Source organism: Syngnathus acus, chromosome 3 (genome assembly GCF_901709675.1).
Source record: "Syngnathus acus chromosome 3, fSynAcu1.2, whole genome shotgun sequence".
In the NCBI taxonomy this organism is placed as follows: Eukaryota; Metazoa; Chordata; class Actinopteri; order Syngnathiformes; family Syngnathidae; genus Syngnathus; species Syngnathus acus.
The window spans coordinates 2,658,634-2,680,665 of NC_051089.1; the positions used below are offsets into that span (position 1 = coordinate 2,658,634).

General features: G+C 39.5%; 1 protein-coding gene across 1 annotated transcript in view; it reads left to right on the forward strand.

The window, feature by feature from the left end:
• Positions 1-22,032, forward strand: part of LOC119119988 (protein kinase C-binding protein NELL1-like) — a 78,460-nt gene that overhangs the window by 50,881 nt on the left and 5,547 nt on the right. The window contains exons 13-16 of the mRNA XM_037246544.1: positions 4,642-4,767; positions 9,601-9,723; positions 18,594-18,689; positions 21,244-21,384. Coding sequence (XP_037102439.1) covers positions 4,642-4,767; positions 9,601-9,723; positions 18,594-18,689; positions 21,244-21,384 — 486 coding nt within the window. The remainder of the gene's footprint in view (positions 1-4,641; positions 4,768-9,600; positions 9,724-18,593; positions 18,690-21,243; positions 21,385-22,032) is intronic.

A 22,032-nucleotide genomic window follows, 5' to 3' on the forward strand; every position in this document is an offset into this window, starting at 1 on the left:
ATATATATATATATATATATTATTATTATTTTTTTTCTTTCTTAAACACTTGAATAATATTTGATGTCACAGCACTTTGTTTGTTGTGCACTTTGATTATACAGGAGTGGAGCTCCTTACAAGCCCTAGGCTTCGTCTCCCTCCCTGCACTGTTATTTGTTATAATAATATGTGCTAAACAATAAACTAAACTAAACTAAGTTCAGTGTGTGAACAGATCGGTGGCCATGCATGAAAAGGAGAATCTCGGCCATTGCGTCTTTGTGTGCTCCTTCCATGCTCCATTCAGTCTCTGACTCTTTCTTCAGATATTTCTGACTGACATTTTTTTAATCAGTACAGTCAAATAAATTATTTGTAATAACCCTGCCATGTCATATCAGGCAGAAAGCCAGGCGGCCATTTGCAATGTTAATTCTCAAAAGTCCATTGCAGTTCAAGCTTGAGACCAACTGGCTTGCCCGAAGCGCCATTTACGCTTCTTTCTCCCATAGTTATTGTGCTTGTTTGTTTGTTGATTTTAGGTGAAACCTAAATTCCATTATGTCCCCAAAATGGCCTCCCCTTGTCCAGAGCTTGTTGTCATTCCAGAGACTCAAGTGAGGCAATACTGTATTCCCCTTCCAGGTTGTAAACCTCAGTCCGGTCGTGTCATTTACTCGCTGTAAACGATATCTGACCAGATAAATGATGTCACTGTGAGGATTTCTTTTCCATTGACACAGCTTATCTGTGTCTCGCTGTCGCTGGCATTTAATTGCACTTCATGTGTAAGCGCTGGAGGAAATCACATTATGAGTGCCTCTTCCTGCTGTTTGCGCCAGCGGCGTATTCCAGTCCGCACTGCTCGTTTCCATAGCTGTCCTTCAGACTTCCTTGAATGTCAGCTGCTCAGGGCATCAGGTTGCTGTCTCAATTATAAGTTGAGAATGCTTCAGTCGGTATGGAGATCTGTGCAAACGGCATGCTGATGGCACTTTGGTGGCGAGAGAGGACAATGGTGGTCGGGCCAAGGACAAGCTATCAGGGGATGTAATTGAGACAAATGATGTCTTATCCAAATTTTTGGAGTGGTTTACTTTACGTGCAGGCAGTGTGGGGTACAGTTCACACTTAGGATCAGTGATATTCAAAAGTAACGTGTTATCCTAATATATATATATTTTTTATAAATATATTAAAAAAGATATATATATTTTTTCCAATATATACATATATATATGTTACTGTAAAAAACAAATATTTTTTATTACAGTAACACTTTTTTTACAGTAACAACAGTTGTCTGACGCCATTTTACAAAGTCCCAATCCATTTGTTTATAGCAATTAACAATTCTAACAAGCTCACAGAAAGCCAACTGCCACTTAGCATTCACCATCAAGTGGAAGTGCCATTAACTGTGTTGCGAGTGCACCAGTGAGTGACGTTTAATGACACTTGAATAGGAATTGTATTTTTTTCCAAATTCCTCACAGCTGTACTATTCATGGAACAAAACAAACTATTAACAAAATACATTACAAACATTTACGTGAAGTGAAAATCCATAAATAGCCTTTTGCCCCCTAAATAAAAATAATTACTTATATTGAGTCAAGAACAGTTGTTTTTATTCTATGTCCTATCAAAAGATAGCCAGATAATCAGTAAAACAACTAAGTTACTCTTTGAAGGTAACTGCGACAACATGATGGCATGAAGGTGAGTGTGAATGCTGGTCTGTCTCCAAAATGTCTCTTCCATGTTGAGACCATTTATAAATCCCAGAATAAGAGCACTGATGTTCTGGTGAGAAAGTGTGGCCGCTTGTACAAAAAATAAATAAAAAATAAATCCCCCATGCTGACTAAATTAAGATGGTGGTTTTCCATTTTACCAATGAGCACTCCCCCATCGGCCGCCGCACAGCAAAACCCATGATTGTGTAATTTCCACGAATCTCCTTATGTTGTTTTTGAGTGGAGAGCAATACTGCACCGATTCACAGTTGACCTCTCAGGAATCGAGTTTTCCGCAGTGGTGCGAGACTAATCAGCCAGGCTGACCAAGGAGATGGTCTTCAATCCAAGGTCAGGGGGTCATTTCGGGCGGACCGCTGCTCGGGTTTTTCCTCTTACGAGGATGCTGAGTGTTCGTGTGGCATACTGAACCAGGAGCTCAAGGTTCTAGAGAGTAGACAGTGGACCCGGATTCTTGCTGGTTCAACAAAACTTTTTGACTTTTTTAAATAAATTTGTCAATTTAAAAGTACCATAAAATACCAATTTATGTTCTGATGCTTTGATGTTCGAGTTTTGTTTTGGTTGCTAGCAGGCATGTCTGATATTTTTTGTTGTCACTGTAGACTGTCAAAAAACTCAAAAGAACATTCTGCAAAATGATGCATGGACACATCGTTGTCATCCAGAAAGCTTGGAGCTTTGTATTCATCGATTGCAGTCATCTATAGTCGTAAATTTACAAAGCCCGATGTTTCAACGGCTGAGCTTTCTCCAAGTTTTTGCACTCCCCGAAAAGTTCCTACATCATCGACTGAGAACAGAGACGCAAATACAGCTCATTAGGAATCTTCAAACACACTTTGAGGTACATTGCACATCCACAACAATTAGAACAGAGCTCAAAAAAATTTAATGACACCAAAATAAAACTTGACATGCTATTTGCATTTGCTTGCTCAGCCCGTCACTCAGTGTTAATTATCACACGATGACACAAAGGATGACACCAATTTATCGTTCACATCCTGCTTTATCAAATATTTATAGTATGTGTCATTGGTAAGATTTCAAACGGTTCTATCCCAGACACATTTTTTGTGTCTCTTGTTTAATTTTTTATTAATTATTTTTATCATTCATGTAATTATTTTCATTTAATTTGAATTGTTTTTGGCACTTCACGGTGTGCAATGAAATTGGGTTACTGTCCCACATTGTGATTGGCCTGTTGTAGAAGCTGAATGTGTTTGTCCTTCAACTCAGCGTATGTCCTGGTGGTCCTGCCAGACTGTAGAGGTCCTTCAGGGAGGTGAGAGGATGGCCATTGATTTGGTGTTGGCTGTTCATGACACTTTAGAGTTCCCTCCCTGTGTGGCATGGTGGTGCTGGCAGTGCATCAAGATGCTCTCAACGGAGCGACGCTAAAAGACAGTCAGCGGTGGAGAGTCCTTAGACAGGCTTGTTGTACCGCTGTTGAGGTGTCTGATGCGTGTGCCCGGAAACTCTCACACGTTACACCAGTACACGCTATGTCAATGAGGAATTTTTCTGCTAACTCGTTCGCTACCATTGACGGCTATAGACGTCAAATATCCATTTGAACTGGGCTTGCGGTGAATGACTTAACTACAGGTTTATTGGTGGCAGTCCATTCTTTTTTGCCTTTTAGGATTATGTTTGCCTTTATAATGATATCGGTTAACATATTTTGGAAAAGTTTGATATGTTGGACCTTAGTTTCTGTTGTCATGTCGTTACGCTCGTAGTGTTGCTACTACTCACAATTGTTGCTGTGCCGATTGTGTCTTATTATATTTTATTTATTCACTACAAGTGTAGTCATTGAAAAGGGGCTTATACATCTGTGTTCTGGAAGAAATATCAATTGTGTGTGTGCGTTGGTCTGTGTGTGCTTTCTGTGTCACACTCTGCCAGCTTCAATTGTCACACTGCATAATTGTTGAGTGAGATTAATTTCAGTGTAAATAAAAATAAAGAGGGTGACAAAGAGAGGTCAGTGAAGAAGGGGAATGCAAATTGCCGGGGCAAATCCCTCCACTGTGCATCAAGAAGACACACAAAGCAACTACAAAATCTTTAAATGTCAATTCACAGCAGCAAACAAACAAAAAAATAGCAACCAGAAAATTATGCTTGTATCGCGTGTTCTTCATTCCTATTTTGCAGGATGATGCAACAGTATTTGGAGATATCAAACTAAACTATGTGTGATGTTCATGCTATCAGATAACGGCACGCTGTCAACATACAAAGGTTATCAAATCAGTCATCATCCCAGTAGGATGAGAACTCATTTTTTTATTAACCTCTGCGCAGTTACTGGCACGTTAGATGAGGTCTTATCCTTCTAAATTGCTACATTGATACACACAAACCTTCCTGCCCACACACACTCACGTTGACACAAAGGGGTGGCAGCATCAGACACACACAAGCCCTATCGTGTCTTATTTTTAGCTATTCTCCAGTTGTGACCTACATCACTGCATGAATAAAGCAGTAGAGATGTGAGAATGAGCAGGGGGAGGCAGACGTATCCTACCGAGTAAAAAAAAAAAAAAAAAATCCTTCCTGTTTGCAATGACAGTTCCATTTCTGTCAGCAGCCCGCAAAAAGCGGAGCAAACATTGGATACGATAAAATATTTTATAAAATATTTTACTATGGCTAAAATCGGGTAGAAAAGTGAACTAAATTCCCAAATATTAGTGACTACACCCAAAAAATAGGTGAAGTTTGAAACAATCTCAATGCGAGCCCGAAGTCACTTTTCCACTTTCTAAGGACAACACTCAATACAATTATTACGAATGAACATTTTTTAGAAATATCTTCTGTCACCTCCCACTCATTATTGCTTCACAGATCTAAAAGAACATTCTTTCTTTGTTCCCAGATATTGATGAATGTGCAACCCAGATGCACTACTGTCAGTCCAACACGGTGTGTGTCAACCTACCCGGCAGCCATCGCTGTGACTGTTTGCCAGGCTTCACCTGGGTGGACCAATACTCATGCACAGGTAGGTCGGATGTTTTTCAGAACCGACTCACTCTTGCACGTCATGTCCTATGCTGTGTGCGGATAAAAAGAAAAGCAAGCCCGACATTTTCTATCACTTCTCCACCTGCGTACGAATTGCCTTCAGGTGCTGCAACAGCAGGTAGGAGCTCATAATAATGGCCAGAAGAAGTGCAAAGCAACCACCACGGCTACCTTCACAAAGGCGAGGGACAGCCTGTGGTGTCATTCACAGGTGGTGCTGAAAATTGGCGATTCTTGCCAGAATAATGTCGCATCATGCCTCGGCAAGTGCGATGATGAATTATTTGTTATCTGAAATTAAAGCCTGCAGAAAAATGAAAGGAATTGATTTTCATGAATGTATTCGTTACAGGCTGCCTGAGCTCGTATGGCTATAAGGAAGTAATTGCGGTCATTCAGCTTGTCCACACTTGTTATGCAGTCTAAATATATCGTGACTTCTCAACAAAATGGAGAATGATCAACAAATACTGTTTTATTTTGTCCTCATGTAATACAGAGGATGACCTGTTGTTAGGTCACCGTGTCAGTTTAGAGCGGGTTGTTTGTACAATCGTCTTCATTATCGCATTTTTTTTTTTTTTTTGTTTTTTTTTTTCCCCCCCTTAGTGTACTTTAATTAGCTCGGACTTGGCAGACACGCAGGGACAAGCATCCGTGGACAATCAATCTATTTTACAGCTTGTAAAGTGTCTTAAGCTGCTGACTCGGAGCAGCAAAAACACTCAACATGTGCTCCTCAAGATAAATCCTCTTGCGTGCACTCAAGGTTTTCATATGTGCAACATGGAAATAAAAAGCTCCAGTAATTGGTCCATATGCGCAATTCTATACACTTACCATAAAAAGCATTGCAACCGTGCTTATGACGCAAGAGATCAATATCTTTAATTTGGAGGGATTTATATCAGAGAAAGTTGAACAATAGTATGGACTAAAAAGATGTATACAAAAAATAATAAAAGTATAAAAAGTAAAAATAATATATATATAAATATAAAATATAAAAAATAATAATAAATGAAATAATAAATAAAAATTATATATATATATATAAAACATACACACACACACACTTATATACCCCTCTGTTCAGAAATAATTTTCCTTCATATTAAAAAACTGCATGGTTCCTCTGAGATATAAAATGCCATTGGACATTATCTCGTGCTCTTTCTCTTTTATCATCTGCCTTGCTTTGGGGCTGTCCTTTGTGATGACAGTGCCCCGTAAACAATAGGAAGCTGCAGTAATTGTGGTTCCACTTGATTTCACCTCTATGGAAGCAGGCAAGCAGCTCGGGGGAAACAGGGAATGGACAGAGAAATCAACGCAGTGCCGGGGAATGCGAGCTTCTGCACATTGTTTGTCAAAATGCCACAAAGCTGCGGTCACACAAATTAATATCACTCACAGGGCATTGTTTCTTCATTCGGACTTTATCTCAAGTTATTCGGATCAACAATTTAACGTTAGTTAATACAGCCCTAATTTGACCTGCATCTGTGGCGGAGCGAGAGGGGAGCTGCTTGGGCACTGGTTCCCCCTGAAATATGCTTTGGGTTTTTAAAAAAAATACATATATATTTTCAAATTAATCCAAGGGCCACTGCTGTGATGCCTTGGCCACCCCACGGATCCCCAAGGAAGAAAATTCTAGCTCCGCCAGTGCGGGGAAATACCCCGCAGCCTCATCAGGGAATTTGATTCCATATTTGATTCAGTCAATCCACAGTTGCACATTTCCACTCGGTGATTCGTTATTTATACAAAGTGAAATAGTGGGGTTGTATTTTAGAATTGTAACAATAAATAATGAATTGTGTTTAGAATATACAGCTCCGGCCAATTGGCATAAGTGGCAACGATGAATGGTGTTTACACTCAGTTTTATGATTCAGTGCAGGCAGAACACAAATGATTTCCCTGTGGAAGGTCATTATGAGCCCTAACTTCACGTGGATAACAGCTATGTGCCATCTGTGATCGCGGAAAATGTCCAGCTCCCGCGGTGTACTGTATCTTATGATGGATTTTACAGTCGTGTTCCGCTTTATGCAGATGCCGAGTTTAATATTTACTCATAACACTGACACAACGGGCTGTTGGATTCCATTGTTGTCTGATTGAAAGAAAATGACATTTAACTGCTTTGGGAAATATTCTTGACTACTGAGAAAAACATTGTATACTCACAGTAATGTTTAAATGTTTTATATACAGTATAAGCTAACAACAAACTGATGAATAACTAGCTTTGAAATCAGAGACTAGTAAAAACTATTCAAATATTTTAAAAAGATGAATGTAGTAATAAAAATAGAAATTTTTCTGTTTTTTAAAAGTCAAGACAATTTGTAATTTTAGTATTGACTCATGAAGTCAATGCAAAATTTGTCTTCGCGGGCCACATAAAATGATGTGACGGGCCGTATCTGGCCCCCGGGCCTTGAGTTTGACACCTATGTTATGTCATGTGATAATAAGGAGCTGCTATTAATTTTGGTCATATTGTTTATGTATGTATATTGTTTGACATTCCGACACTGGAAGCCCCCCCCTCCCCCCCGCAGACACATTGGTTTAATGAAAATTTAATCAAATCCAATTCCAATGATACATATGATGAATGTTGAGCTCAGGTGCGACAAGCGCGGTAACCTTGGCAACCCTCCCTGTATACGTTAGCTTTTCAAAGATGGTCACGTTGTAAGGCTGGCAAAGTCATTTTAATAAACCCATCAAACTTGATTTGAGCAGGAGTCATGTAAGTTTTCATCAATTCATAATTGTCTCTGTAGAGGCCAGTGTTTATATTTAGCCTCCTCATAAAGGTTTGATGCAAAAATTCTTTTCCACTTACTCAAAGGCCGTCCACAGTGATTTCTGTCTGCGTGTTACACCGCTGTGCGGAAAGCTTGATGTTGCGCTCTCTGGAGAGGCATTGATTCCATTTCCCCTGGGTGAATACACAGAGACGTCAAGAATATAATGCACTGTGCATGTTTACTGACAGGACACATTAATGAAACACGCTTTTCATTAATGTACAAAACAGCTAAAGCATCTCAGACGTGGCCCTGAGCTTTGCAAATTTATAGTGTAGCAAATTAAAGATTGTAAATGCTTTGTTTGGGCTCCCAGAGATTATAATAAGGGAACGGAAACAACAACATATCTTCATTTGCAACAGAAGAAAAAAACAAAACAAAAATGTTGCATTTTAAGAGTTCGAGAGAATTACAGCACACTTAACAGCTAACGCAACTTTCTGGTTGAAATCGCTCAGTATATATTTTGTTATGCAAATGACACATATCACACAGACATTTTAAAAGAAGAGCAGCTGACTAAAAATGTATTTAGTTGTGTAACTGTACACTAAGTGAGACATGCAAATACAGAAAACATAAATATGACAAATTAAACTTGCAAGTCAAGGCATCACTGTGCAAGCCTTCAGGGAACACTTTAAAGTATCAGCTCATTCCTGAACACAGCCAGCTTTCCATGCAAAGCAGCTGTGTGAGGTGGAATTCATTGACTGCTGGGTCTGCAGAAAATTGCCACTTTAACATGGAGATTGTTATTACGCATTTACTGGACTAATTTCATGGAAATCCATGCTCCCTCAGCTAAATACTGCGACAACCAATCAATATTGTTTCCCCCTGTGACCCCGGACACAGCTCAGCTCTCGTCACATCAAGGTGAGCATCAAGGCCGAGCTAGAAAATACACCAAATGTAATAAGAACACAATTGGGGGCCAGTGAAGGAATCTGAGCATAATAAACTATGAGTGAAGTTGTCTTAAAACAAGACCCCGAATCACAATGCCTCCCCCCTCCCCCTTTTTTTTTTATCTCAGCATAGGGAGCATTCATCGGGAAGACAAAAGCTAAATTATTTCAGCTAGCTGCTGCGGGGCGTTCAGCTTGCCACTCATTAATTAAGGAAAATGTATTAGTCATGACTTCCAAAGCTGCATATTCATGAGTGTGCGCCCCAAGGAGAGGGATGGCTGCCTCAGGAGAAAAGAACATGTTCAGTATTTAAAGACTTTGTTCGGATATAAGGAAATATTCTTCCACCGTCCCGTATAATAATCTGAAAGTGTTCCATATTCAAATTGAAAATAAGATGTTAGAAAATTAATCTGATAAATTCAAGCATAAACACTCAAATGAACGAATAACATATTTAGACTTAAATCGCGTTATTACAATTTGTCATGCTATTTTAATTATGCAATTAAGGATATGAATAATTACTCTTTTTTTTTTTTTTTACCCTATTCTGCATATTACGTCTACATCATGCCGGCCCCAGGTCGTTCCCACAACAGCTTCATCAGATTGTCTCATTAGTGGAACACGTTCATGTGTAACATGTACATGGACTGCAGCAAAGATGAAATCGCTCCAGCGGCTGGAGTTGACAGAAATTGTTGACTTTTGCTTTCAAATAAACTCTCAATGGGAGGACTCCGCTCGTACTCAGTATTGCAAACGCTAAATCGACAAACCCGTTATCTCGTTAGCATAAATCGTAACAACACAACGGGCGGATACAATGCTTCGATGATAAAATGAATGAAGGACGACTTTCTTTTTAAGGTTTAAAAAGTCAGGCAGCTTGACTAAAGGGATGTAATATTGCCGTGTTAGGTCCTCTTAATTCTGCTTCAAGGATTCTCTTTTTACTGAAGAGAGATTGATCTTCCGACATATTTAGGAGCCCCCGGCTAGCTAAGTTAGCCAACTGTTGCTGCTGTAATACTTCTCACATGAGCTATATCTCTCTTCCAGAACATGATGAGTGTGCCAGTCGTCAGAACTCGTGCGATGAGAATGCGATCTGCACCAATACCGTTCGAGGACATCTGTGTAGCTGCAAGCCGGGCTACGTTGGGAATGGCACCATCTGCAGAGGTACGTTCCTCCCTTCTGTCATGTCAACCAATTAGGAGTGATCGGGTGTCTTGTAGTAACATCTCTGACTGTCTGGTTCAGGCCTTCTGCTTATCACCTTACAAGGCCACAGATTTTTTTCCCCATTGGTGAAACTAGATTTTTCTGGCATCCCGTGAACATAACGTAGGTTCATCATCTTTCCCTGATTCAATTGTGCGTAAAACTGCCTACACCGGAGCCACTAAACTGAAAAATACACTGTTTTTTTTTTAGGGCACTAAAGTTGGGTCCTTGTCAAATCAAACATGGAATCTCTTGAGAAATAAAATTTCTAGTACAAGAGAGACATTATTTTGTGACAGCAAGCGTAGATAACCTGGATAGTGTTATGTTCTGCTATCACTTTTTATTTTAGAGCAAAATATGTACTGATATAAAAAAGATCCAAATACTGCAGTTAAATGTGTTTGTAAATAAGATGTGAATGGCTTGATATGCATTTTTACAAGGCGATTATAACATGCAGGAATAACGACGAGTCTCCAAAGGAGACCTGGGAAAGCGAATTCTAATTGACATGGTAGATGTGGGCCTAAAACTCATTTCACACATACTGTCACATAATGGGAAATATATTTAAATGTCTATGCTGGGAGAATTACACTTGTCATAAAAGGTTTCACTAAAACAGAGTAAGCCTGTTCATTCACATTAAAATCACAATTAAAAAATCGCATTGAAGAATAAAAAAGCACTCACAAGGCTTTAAAGGGATTTTGACAGTCTTTATATGTGCTGTGTTTAACTACCAAATCGGGCAATAACAAGCTCACAAGGAGCCTTTCATGGAATTTTATCACGTTGCACTTGGTTGTCATCCAAAGATGAAAGTCTCATTAATTAGGGTGTGATTCCACAAAATGCGTTCCATCATGGGACAGTCAGCGGTTGTGATGAATCACCAGCTGTTATTCTTACTGTGCTTCTTAAACACAGCTGAGATAATACTGTGTACTCAGTCGATCAGTGTTTTTATATTTTTTTTGGATGAGCTCATGATAGCAAATGACAAAACGTACTCGACTGAAGCCCCACTGTCCAGAGGTGTCAAACTCGTTTTTGTCACGGGCCACATTGTAGTCATAGCTTCCTTCGGAGGGCCATTATGACGGTCAACGCCTTATATGTATTATATACAGTATAGCCTACAGAACAAACTGATGAAGAATTATTTTTGAAATCGAGCAAAAACTTCAAATATTTTAAAAATAGGAATGGTACTAAAAATTCCTAGCAATTTTTTAAAAGTAAATACAATTTGGCATTTTAGTATTGACACAAAAAGTTATTGCACAACTTGTCTTTGCGGGCCACATAAAAGGATGTGGCGGGCCATATCTGGCCCCCCGGGCCTTGAGTTTGACAACTACAGCCTACGCTGATGTCACAAAAGCATTAAGATGGGTAGCAGGCACAACGCAAGTCTTGGGACAGATCAATGCAATTTATAAAATGCTTCTCATACATTTTCTCCCTCTGGAATGTCTCCAAGCTCATATATAAACATGGAGGCAATATACAGTCTGAATCTATCGCTAACAGCGCATTTTTCATGCTGGGAGTCATTGGCAAAGTGTGAATGAAGGAGCAGAAGATTGAAAAGATGAATATATGGAATTACTGTCGAGAATATGAAATATGGCAATTTACTCATGCGTGCGAGTGACAAACACTATATGGAGTATAATGTGGATGAGTGGATGTAAAAATAAACCACTTTGGGTCAAAAAGGCTCTGACCCGCTATTTGGGTCAACTTGACGCAACAGTCTGAGTCAATTGTTCTTGTCGGTTCATTTCCGAACTTGGTTGTTTTTGGCCCGACTGTTTTCCGATTGTACCGTATTTTCCGGACTATAAGGCGCACCTAAAAACCTACAATTTTCTCAAAAGCCGACAGTGCGCCTTATAGTCCGGTGCACCTTATATATGGACCAAATTCCTAAATTTAAACTGGCCTGAAGCATTATGTCATGAAATCAATCATAAGTGGCCCGCTGAAGACTATGAATCCTGAATCAAAAAGACTATGGATCATTATTTTGTGATTTGTTGCATCTGAAGTTGAAATAAAAAAGATAAAATGGAGAATGATTTGATTTGGATTAAAAATCTGACATGATGCATTAATGGTGCGCCTTATAGTCCGGTGCGCCTTATATAAGGACAAAGTTTTAAAATGGGGCATTCATTGAAGGTGCGCCTTATAGTCCGGTGCGCCTTATAGTCCGGAAAATACGGTACTTAATGATAATGTCCCCAAAACTTCCAATGACTTCCTGTTCTATTCCGGCTAAATAGTATTATTCAAGAAAGGAGTTGGAGGAAGTGGCCTCCCCCCCCCCTCCTCCCCCTGAGATCTCATTACTGTGTGAATGTGACGGTGTTGGCCAATCGACCTGTGCCTCCCATTTCATCCCGCTCATACATCACTGCATCCCCCGTAGGACGGAGGGAATTAGTCTGAGTGCGACTGCTGCTCCTCTGTCTGTCGCCGTTAATATTAATAGGAGCAAGAATCGTGTTTAGCCAGCCTTGAGCAACGTGTCCACGGCCAGCAAGGTAAAGTCAGATGTCAGAGCCAAAAATGTGTCATTAGAGGAGCCAGGTGAAAGCTGTGCAGGTGTTGCACATCATTCTTTTTCGAACCTTGGAAAAAAAAAACATTTCCTTTGTTGCTACCTAATTGGATTGCTAAGGAGCAAGACATTTGGCAAGAATAATTTCGTCATTGACTTTTTTTTGTATTTTGGGGAAGAACGTGGGCTGCTATAATTTTTTTTTCTTTGCGAAGTGGTTTGTTGAGGATTTTCCGAACTCAAACTGTGCCTCTTCATTATAAGAGCATAGTTTGGGACTTTTTTTTCTTTCGCCTACCCTATCCATGTTTTTTGTTTTTGTTTTGTTTTTTAATCTAACAAAATATGTGTCCCCCTGTTGACCAATGTTTTTTTTTCTGGTGCAAACATGGTGCTCATCGATCGAAAATATTTGACAGCGATTGACTGTATCTGGCTTAGCTGGAATTGAGACAAAATGAGAGGTTAGGACACTACATCTTTGTCGTGTCGCCTTTGTGTCAATTGCCATTTTATTGAGTCACAAGACGATAAATAGGCCACGGCAGTTCCACGGGAGCAAAGCAAACAATTATAGATCAGCATTGTCTCAGCGTCAGCCTAATGATCGTCCGCCTATCGTATAGCTTGTGTCGTTTGTTGAATAAGCCAGCTAATCGTGTTCATGGCCCATTTCATCTCCAAGAACCGCTCTATACAGACCAAAGCGCATGAGTAGCATCAGGAGACAAAAGCGGGATCCTTTTCTTTTCGCATCCTCCTACAAGGGCTAATCACAGAGGAATCATGTTTGACAAAAGATTTGTGAATTCTCAAGGGAGGATGTTTACTTTAGGAAGAAGGTGGCAGGAGATAAGTATGAAGGAGGGAGTTGATGGCTGGAGCCTTGATTTCCCTTACAAGTGTGAAGGATTTCATTTGATGTTTACATAATGGTTGTTCCCCCTCGACTCATTTTAATACAATGTGCCGCAGCTTCTCGGCTGTGCCAGAGGGCAGTTGCGTCTTATTTTAATTGCGCCAAGCGGTGATTAATTGTGGACGCAAAAGAAGAAAGTACATGTTTTATACTTTCTGCCAATTAGCATGCGAGGCAATTATTTTTTTACCAGTGCCTCGCTTTTGCTTGAGGAGCACACATTTAAACTCGGTCTGCCATTAAATGTCTCTCTTTATATTCTTAACCAATCTCAATGGGGATTTCTTACCTGTCAATTGTCTTTTTTCTCAACTTATCATTGTCTGTCACTCTCACTGCCTGATCCATCGTTCATCGTGACCATGTGCTGTCTTTTGGTATGACAGAGAAGCTTTTTCTTGAGAGAAGTAATGAACACTACGGATTTCCCTTTCCTATTTGCCGACATATCCAAGCTGACACCATGTAGGAACATGCTTGGATTAGCTGAGCACTGCTACAAAAACGCAAACAATCCAATGAGAGTATGAAAGGAAATGTACCGTATTTTCCGGACTATAAATCGATCTGGAGTATAAATCGCACGAGCCATAAAATGCATAATAAAGAAGAAAAAGACATATATAAGTCGCGCTGGAGTGTAAGTCACATTTTTGGGGAAATGTATTTGATAAAATCCAAAATTTATAATATAGCTAGAATAGAGGCAACAACAGGCTGAATAATTGTACGGTATGCTAACGTTTCATGACACATAAACAAGGAACTGAGAACGTGCCTGACGTAACATATTAAGAGTTATTCAAATAACTATAACATGCTAACAAGTTTATGGAACCATCCGTGTCACTCCAAATCATTAAATCCATCGAAATCGTCGTCCACTGTGTCACTTTTAAACAACTCCGCTAACTCCGGAGGTAGAAGATGCGGCACTTCCTCTTCTTCGTGGCTTATGTCAGACTCCTCGTCAGTTGCAGTTCCAATTATTCCACAGGCCTAGAGCACCCTCTTGCGGTTTAGAGTGAAAATAACATGTGAAATGACATAATAATGTGTTAATAATTTCACACATAAGTTGCTCCTGAATATAAGTCGCACCCCCGGCCAAACTAAGAAAAAACTGCGACCTGTATATACGGTAAACAAACAAGTCAACACAATCTCCTGACCGATCAAATGCATCTCGGGGTTTGTGCAACCCTCCTCCAGAACCTGGCAGCATGTGTCATGTGTAATTCCCACACGACATCATGCATCTCAGCAGTAAACGGCGTCTTATCAGTGAAAGAGCAGAGGGTGGCAAAAAGTGTGGCGTCAGCGACCTCGGCATGTGTGCGCGCTTCAATAATGGATTTGGACGAAGGGATTCGTTGATCCCGCTCAGCATTTAGTTATGAAAGCTCCTCACATCCGAGTGCCAAGGGCGTCCCTGTTCCTCCCCTCTTGCTCCTCTGATAGCTTCTCTGCCCCTGTGACTCTTCCACAGATTGAAATAGATTAAATCACCCATACGTGATGGGAATGGCAAGTTTTACAATGAATGTTTAGTCACATGCAGATTTTTAATTGAGGCCGTGAAATTATTTTTTTCAAATGTTCGTTGTCATTTGTCAAATACTGTAACTTCAAATTTCCAAAGCTCAGTTTGCTAAACTTGCCAAATTGTGATCAGTTTTAGGATTTATTTTCATTTTAAGAATATACAGTATACTATGGTAAAATGGTTCGCAACAGTTTTGCAATAGAAAATGGTCCCAAGCCGGTTTGCTTGTTCTAAGAATAGATAGATACATGGATAGATAGATAGATAGATAGATAGATAGATAGATAGATAGATAGATAGATAGATAGATAGATAGATAGATAGATAGATAGATAGATAGATAGATAGATAGATAGATAGATAGATAGATAGATAGATAGATAGATAGATAGAATCTAAGAATCAGCGATTACATTCATCATGAAAAAAATATATTTCCTCGTCGGCTTGCGTGTTTTCCGTTCCCCTGTTGATCATTAATAAATAGCCTCTGGTGTCATCTCAGTCTAACTCATCCATCTGGTTACAGAGGCAAGCTTGCAAAACCATCTGCAGTGGATTTCATAAACATCAAACAACAAGCTCACAAATGTACGTCGAGTCGATTGTTGTCATGAGCATTATCTCGAGCACTGAAAAACAGAAGATGACAAGCCACATTATCCCACAACTGCCTGTTCCTTACAACAGGGCACCATTTTAAATAAAGTATAGCTAAGGTAAATTTAAAACAACACATTTCCTAAACGAAGGCAACCTTAGGCATTTTTTGGCAGAATTTTCAAATGTTTCCATAATTTCCTACTTGCTGAAGGCAATCCATCTGTAAGGTGATTGGAATATATGGCGGCTCCTCTGAGTAAAAGAACTCTCACTCAAAGCACAGTGGGCGTAATAAATTGCTATGTCAGAGGTATTGATCATCTGCCCTCGCAACCCGCTGCGGATGCATTATGATGACAAAAATCATTCTTAATGCAGCTTTAATCTACGCAGACCGTCTAGCGCAGGTTTTTATTGTCAAGTAAGCAGGGTCATTATCTGGGATGTTGTGGAAGAAGCTCAACACAACCTTGTAGTGTGTTTGTAGCTGAATATATTTTCGTGATGAACCTTCCTAAAGAGCCCAGTTTGATTGAGGCAGTTGACCTACGCCGAACAAGGTCATCAGTGAGGTTTACAAGCCAACTCTGACCTTATTCGGAGCGCTCATTGTTTCCAAAGGCTGTTTGTCCCTCCAGCAGTCCAAACAACAGGCAGCCAAGCGCTACTTTACAAGTATTGATTTATTCACTCATTGGAAACTCAGTGGCTCGCAGTGACATGCAACTTCTGTGCTGATATATAGCATTGCTTCTTATGTGACTGAAATGTTACTCGAATTTGAAAATAGAATTAAAATTTTATGGCTACACATTTTTAAGGCGGAAGTCAAGTCAATGTGGATTTATTTTTTTTAATGACCAATACGAAACTATATAAATGTCCTGTCTTTATTTAAAAAAAAAAAAAATCACATTATCGCAAGACCGACAACGCATTAACACGTGACATCAATGAACCGTGCAGCCGTGGAAGCTCATAATTAGCGGCATTTTCTTCCATGCTCTAATTAAAATACGCTTTCGATATTCCTCGCAATTGGTGGAATACCCATCGGCTCTCACTGTTCACTTCAACACTAATTCTGAGATGGATCCTTAGATGCCCAATGAGCGTGAACGGGGCTGTTAGCCGTGCCACATAGTGGAGTGATTTGATTCTCACCACCCACTGGAAAGCAATCTGGGTCCATAATGGGAAACTCAAATAGCAAATCTGTGAGTATAAGCATGTCTCGAGAAGTCGCGAGTCAGCAACAGGCTCACTTAAGCATCCAGATAGTTTAACCGGAGGTCACGGGAGTGACAATGAAGGAGGCGCCATCATAGCACGGATTATTCGTCGCACTAGCGCCGCTCCTAAAATAGAAGGTAATATTGTTGAAGGAGAAATCGAAAAAAAGAAAGCGAATGATGAAAGGAACTACGGTTCATTGAAGCTGCTTGATGACACTAAATATGTATATAAATATATATATCTATATATTTTATATATATATATTATATATTTTATATATTTTGTTCTTTTATTCTTATATAATATATATATAAAAATCATATATGATATTTTTATTATTATATTTTAATATTTTCTTATTTTCTTATTATTTTCCTTTGATTATATTTTTCAGATATTGGGTTGATTGTTTTTCTTTGCATGATTTATCTTTTTTTATCATTATTTATTTTTTATTATTATCATATTTTAATATTATCTCATTATTTTCCTTTGATTATATTGTTCAGATATTGGGTTTTTTGTTTTTCTTTGCATGATTTAGTATCTTAGTACATTAGTTGAGACCAGAAAATAAACTAACTAATAAACTACAATTCCACATTTTCATTCCCACCACACACATCAACAAAAGTCTGTCTTGGTTCCAAGACCAAGCAGATTATAAGTGTGAAAAGTGGTTAGAGAAGTTTTAAATTGAATTGTACTCCTGTGTGGGACTGCCAATATTGACGTTTTTATTCTGCTTCATCCCGTGTCTGTCCGTCACGTATTCCCCTGACAACCGTACTACTGAATATGCGTAGCCTCTTCAAGAAGATGAAGCGGCAGAGTGAAGACAGATTGCTCTAATTAAAACTTCATCACAAGATTAAGAAAATAGCATACATATTGAAAATCACAAGACTTAATGAAGCCTGAACATTCATTTTTACTGCAGCCCAATTCATTAGTTGCATATAGATACACGTAATAATGAATCACGAGTGTTACGACGGTCATTGTGTTTTCCCCTCCCCGTGTTTGAAAGTCATTAGTTGGAAAAGACGGGCAGCAGAACGCTGATGACGGCGAAATGATGATTAGTGCTGCAGATAGATTGAGTCAATACAAGTGTAATTAATATTTCAGCGTGGGCTTTATTAGTACAGGAGCAATCAGGCTCTTGATGAGGGAATTTTTAAATCAGCGAGTCACTTAAATATACAGTCGGTGGTGTTTGATTTTATGTAAATGTTTGCGCTTTCTTGCTGCTGTTGTGATCTTTTGCAACATTCATACGCACGTCGAGGTTCAGTCAATTAGGCTCATTTATCATTTTTTATGAATGCACTTGTTTAACTTTTCCTACTTTTTGCTTTTTTGGTGGGGGATTAATCGCACTTGTTAGCTAGCCGCCTACTCTTGTGTTGTGTGTGTGTGTGTGTGTGTGTGTGTGTGTGTGTGTGTGTGTGTGTGTGTGTGTGTGTGTGTGTGTGTGTGTGTGTGTGTGTGTGTGTTTGTGCCAAATTTTTTAATGAAAACCAGACCATCTGCTTTGTGTTTCTCTGTTTGAGGTGGCATCACTCAAATTGTTTTTACTATATGCTCTCACCAGCACACATCTTTTAGAATTGCAAACTAGAAATGCAAAATTAGAAATGCTTCAAGCCGACTGATCAATAATCTTTGGCCATGTTAAAATGAATCACACAGGACGCTGAGCAATTCTTATTCAAGTTCTGAATCTTAACTGCAAGCGTGGCTGTTTTCACATTGACTGCTTGATGTTTTCAATATTTCGTATAAAGTCACAACTTACACACCCTCACCAGGGCATTAGAACACGAAATGGTGGAATGATAAAAATATTACAGAAATGAGAAATAATCCATTCGTGCTTTGTGTTTCCTAACAGCTGCAAGTGTGATAGCGTTTTTAGAAAAATATTTTTCTTGTCTTTTCAGCTTTCTGCGAAGAGGGGTGCAGGAGCGGCGGGACATGTGTGTCCCCCAACACGTGTGTTTGTCCTTCAGGATTCACAGGACGATATTGTGAGACGGGTAAGACACATATTTTGCTCTAATTTCAACTTGAGTGACATCATATGTCTGGCACATTATTTAATTTGGCTCAACCAGTTTACGTTTGGACTTTTTAGGAGCGGCAAACTTATATCTCTCATATATAAGTTCGCAGTGCTGCAAGTCCCCAGTGATATTTAGTAGGTTAGTAGGACTTGGACAGCGATGTAAAAGTGTGAGAGCTCGGCTAAGGGAGTCTCTTGAGAGCTCGGTGATTATTTTAACTGCATGGATTAATTCCCAGCTAAAGTAAAATTTAGAGCCCTTCACAGTTTAAACTGTCATAAAGCCTTCGCACGCCCCCTCCCTTTGGGAAATTGGGGAGGAGAAATGAGGCCCTGCAGAAGGAACCGAAGAGCTTTCCAATAAAACAAAAGTATCAAATACAAGGCCCGGGGGCCAGATACGGTCCGCCTAATCATTTTATGTGGCCCGCGAAGACAAATTGTGCATCGACTTCATGCGTCAATACTAAAATTACAAATTTTCTGTTTTAAAAAATAGATAATTGCTAGACATTTTTATTAGCATTCATCTTTTTTAAATATTTAAACTGTTCTTACTAGTCGCTGATTTCAGACTGTCTATGAGGCGTTGACACTCATAATGGCCCTCCGAAGGAAACTGAATACAATGCGGCTAGCGACAAAAATTTGTTTGACACCCCTGCAATAGATGAAAATGGAGAGACTAGCCTTGTAAGAAAAAAAAGACATTATGTGTATTTTCCAATAAAAAAGGCCTGAAATATGGAGAGAAGAAAATGCTGACATGTTTTTCTCACAAAATAGCAGAGCGCGAGCCCTCGGATGGTAACATTTTGTATTGGAGGTGAAAACCATTTTGGGCTGAGTCTCTTTTCATAAACGACGAAAAGCCATGTTTGCGAGTACAGCGGGATTATTGTTATTATTCGCAAGGCTGGTGGTGCTGCTGCCTGGCAGCTTAGCTGATGTTGCTTTGCTTCTTGTCAAGTCACATGTTTATGTATTTTGGGAACCATCACAAATGACAACGTTCGGCTTTAATTTAAGAAGATTTAACAACAACGTATTAGGAAGGTCTGCCGAGTATGTACCTGGATTTTCAGGACCTCACTTGTATTTGGGGGAAGTGAGCTAAATACTTTTCCTTCTGTGAGGATTTTATTTTGGCAAATAATCTCCTTAATGTGTTATTGGAAGTTTGTCTGGCATTAGCACAAGCTAAAAAAAGGCTAGCATTAGCATTTTTCACACGGTGATGTTTATTTGTGGAAGTACAAGTTGCCTTCAGCCATAAGTCTGTCAGAGTGAGGAAGCTAGTGATTCATCTATGGCCTGGGGGAGCGATGGAGGGCAGCCCCCTCAGGCATCAGACACATATTAGTGCGCTGTGTAGAAGGGCAACAAAAGTAGACGTTGGCCCAAAATCTGTGGATGTTCTTCATATAAACGTTATACATGAGCAGTTTCAACGGTGAAAGATTTCAAAACTGAAAAAAGTATCTTGTGATTGGTCGAGGTGTCACATGAGGACAAGACAAATTTTGTCGATTTATGTCACATTTAATTTTTTGCGTATTCAGCTTTCTCGGACTATTTCTCAATTCTAGTCCTTAGATTTAATTTTTGAGGGGGGCATACAATCAAGGAGTTTTCAAATTTGTAATGTGCCACAAATTCTATTCATACTGTATTTCTTCTTTTTTTTCTCTCTTTAATAATTAAGATGACAACCCAGATTTTTATGTGCACATGTTGACATCTTTTCTGACAATTCTAATATGGTATGTTGAAAATATGGATTTTTCTGATGATTCTTTTTTTTTTTTTTTTTTAGTAGAGCATGCCGGTGAATATAATATCCATCTGTGAACTCAGACATGTGGCATCTGCCTCCTATAGTTTCAGTAACACTCTATCCGTGCATGTATTGATTTTCAATAGCGCTTGTCCTGTCCAGTGTCGCATTCTCCCAGAGGCAAAACACAGACTTCACTTCAACCAATCACTGCCAGGACACAAATTAAGACACAAGCATCATCCACATATTATTAATTTACATTTTTATCATTGCTCCTCAACCATTATTATCTTTTCTATCCATTACGTTTGATATATATTATATGCCACTTTCACCAAGTTAATGAGGACTTCCTTGTCCTTTTGGCTACTTTTTAGCATTTAGGCATTTTTCTAGCCAGAGGCCAAAGTACTGCAGATGAGCAGCAGAATTCACATGATACATAATGGATGAGAGCGATTCGCTCTCCTGAGAAAGCGCGAAGGGCCGGCCGGGCGGGCAGGAGTATTTACTCCACTTGAGGGAAACAAAGCAAGCGGGGGCAAACCTGCAAGTGCACGCGGCTTTCTTCCCTGCAGAGATGGGTGGCGTCTAATGCGAGCAGCCGCTGGCCCGGCGCCACTCTTGTGACAGAATTTGGCAGTTTGATGGGATTAGCCTTCACTGAGCCAACCGGACGGCGCAGATGTTTCATGTTCATAATCAAGCGTCTGTGTGTGTGTGTGTGTGTGTGTGTGTGTGTGCGCAGATATCAACGAGTGCGCGGAGGGCCTGATTGAGTGTCACAACCATTCCCGCTGTGTCAACCTCCCCGGCTGGTACCACTGTGAATGCAGAAGCGGTTTCCATGACAATGGCTCCTATCTGCTTGATGGGAGCTCATGCATTGGTGAGTATACACAGTTGAAAACATTCAGAATAACAGTCGACAAGACCCTTCTGAGATCTGATTATAATTCTGGAGTATATTTTGCTTTCTTTCTCATTGTCACGTTTACTTTTGATCCGTTCTACTTGATAGGATTCACGTGTGGCTGTGAGCCTCATTTCTAATCGAGTAGATACGTATGTTTGTCCCGCTTCCAATTTGACGGTTGCGACTGACACGAGGAAAAACAAGATTCAAAGTAATGCCAAAGGCTACACTCGGGCATTCAAGCGCAGTCATGAGTAAAAAGGAAACAAAACATGAGAAATTAGTTGGCAAAATTTGTTTTCTAAAAGTTTAAGATGGAAGGATTGGGAATGACATTTTTGTGGAGAACAGATAAAAGGAAAACATTTTGGCTACTCGTTTAGTACAGCACACTGTTTTGAAATGGTTTTTAAAGATCTCCCCTTTGAAAGTGTTCATTCTGGGCTCGTGTAAATATATTAGTCATGACGATAATGGTGGCACTGTAATAATGTTTTCCAGCAGGTGTACGTTTAATGCAGGGTGATTTCAAAACATCATTTTTGACAAGGTTATGGTCTATACGTGATACTTTTCAATGACGCAATGAAAAAAAAGCAACATTCCTGTTATTACCAGGTT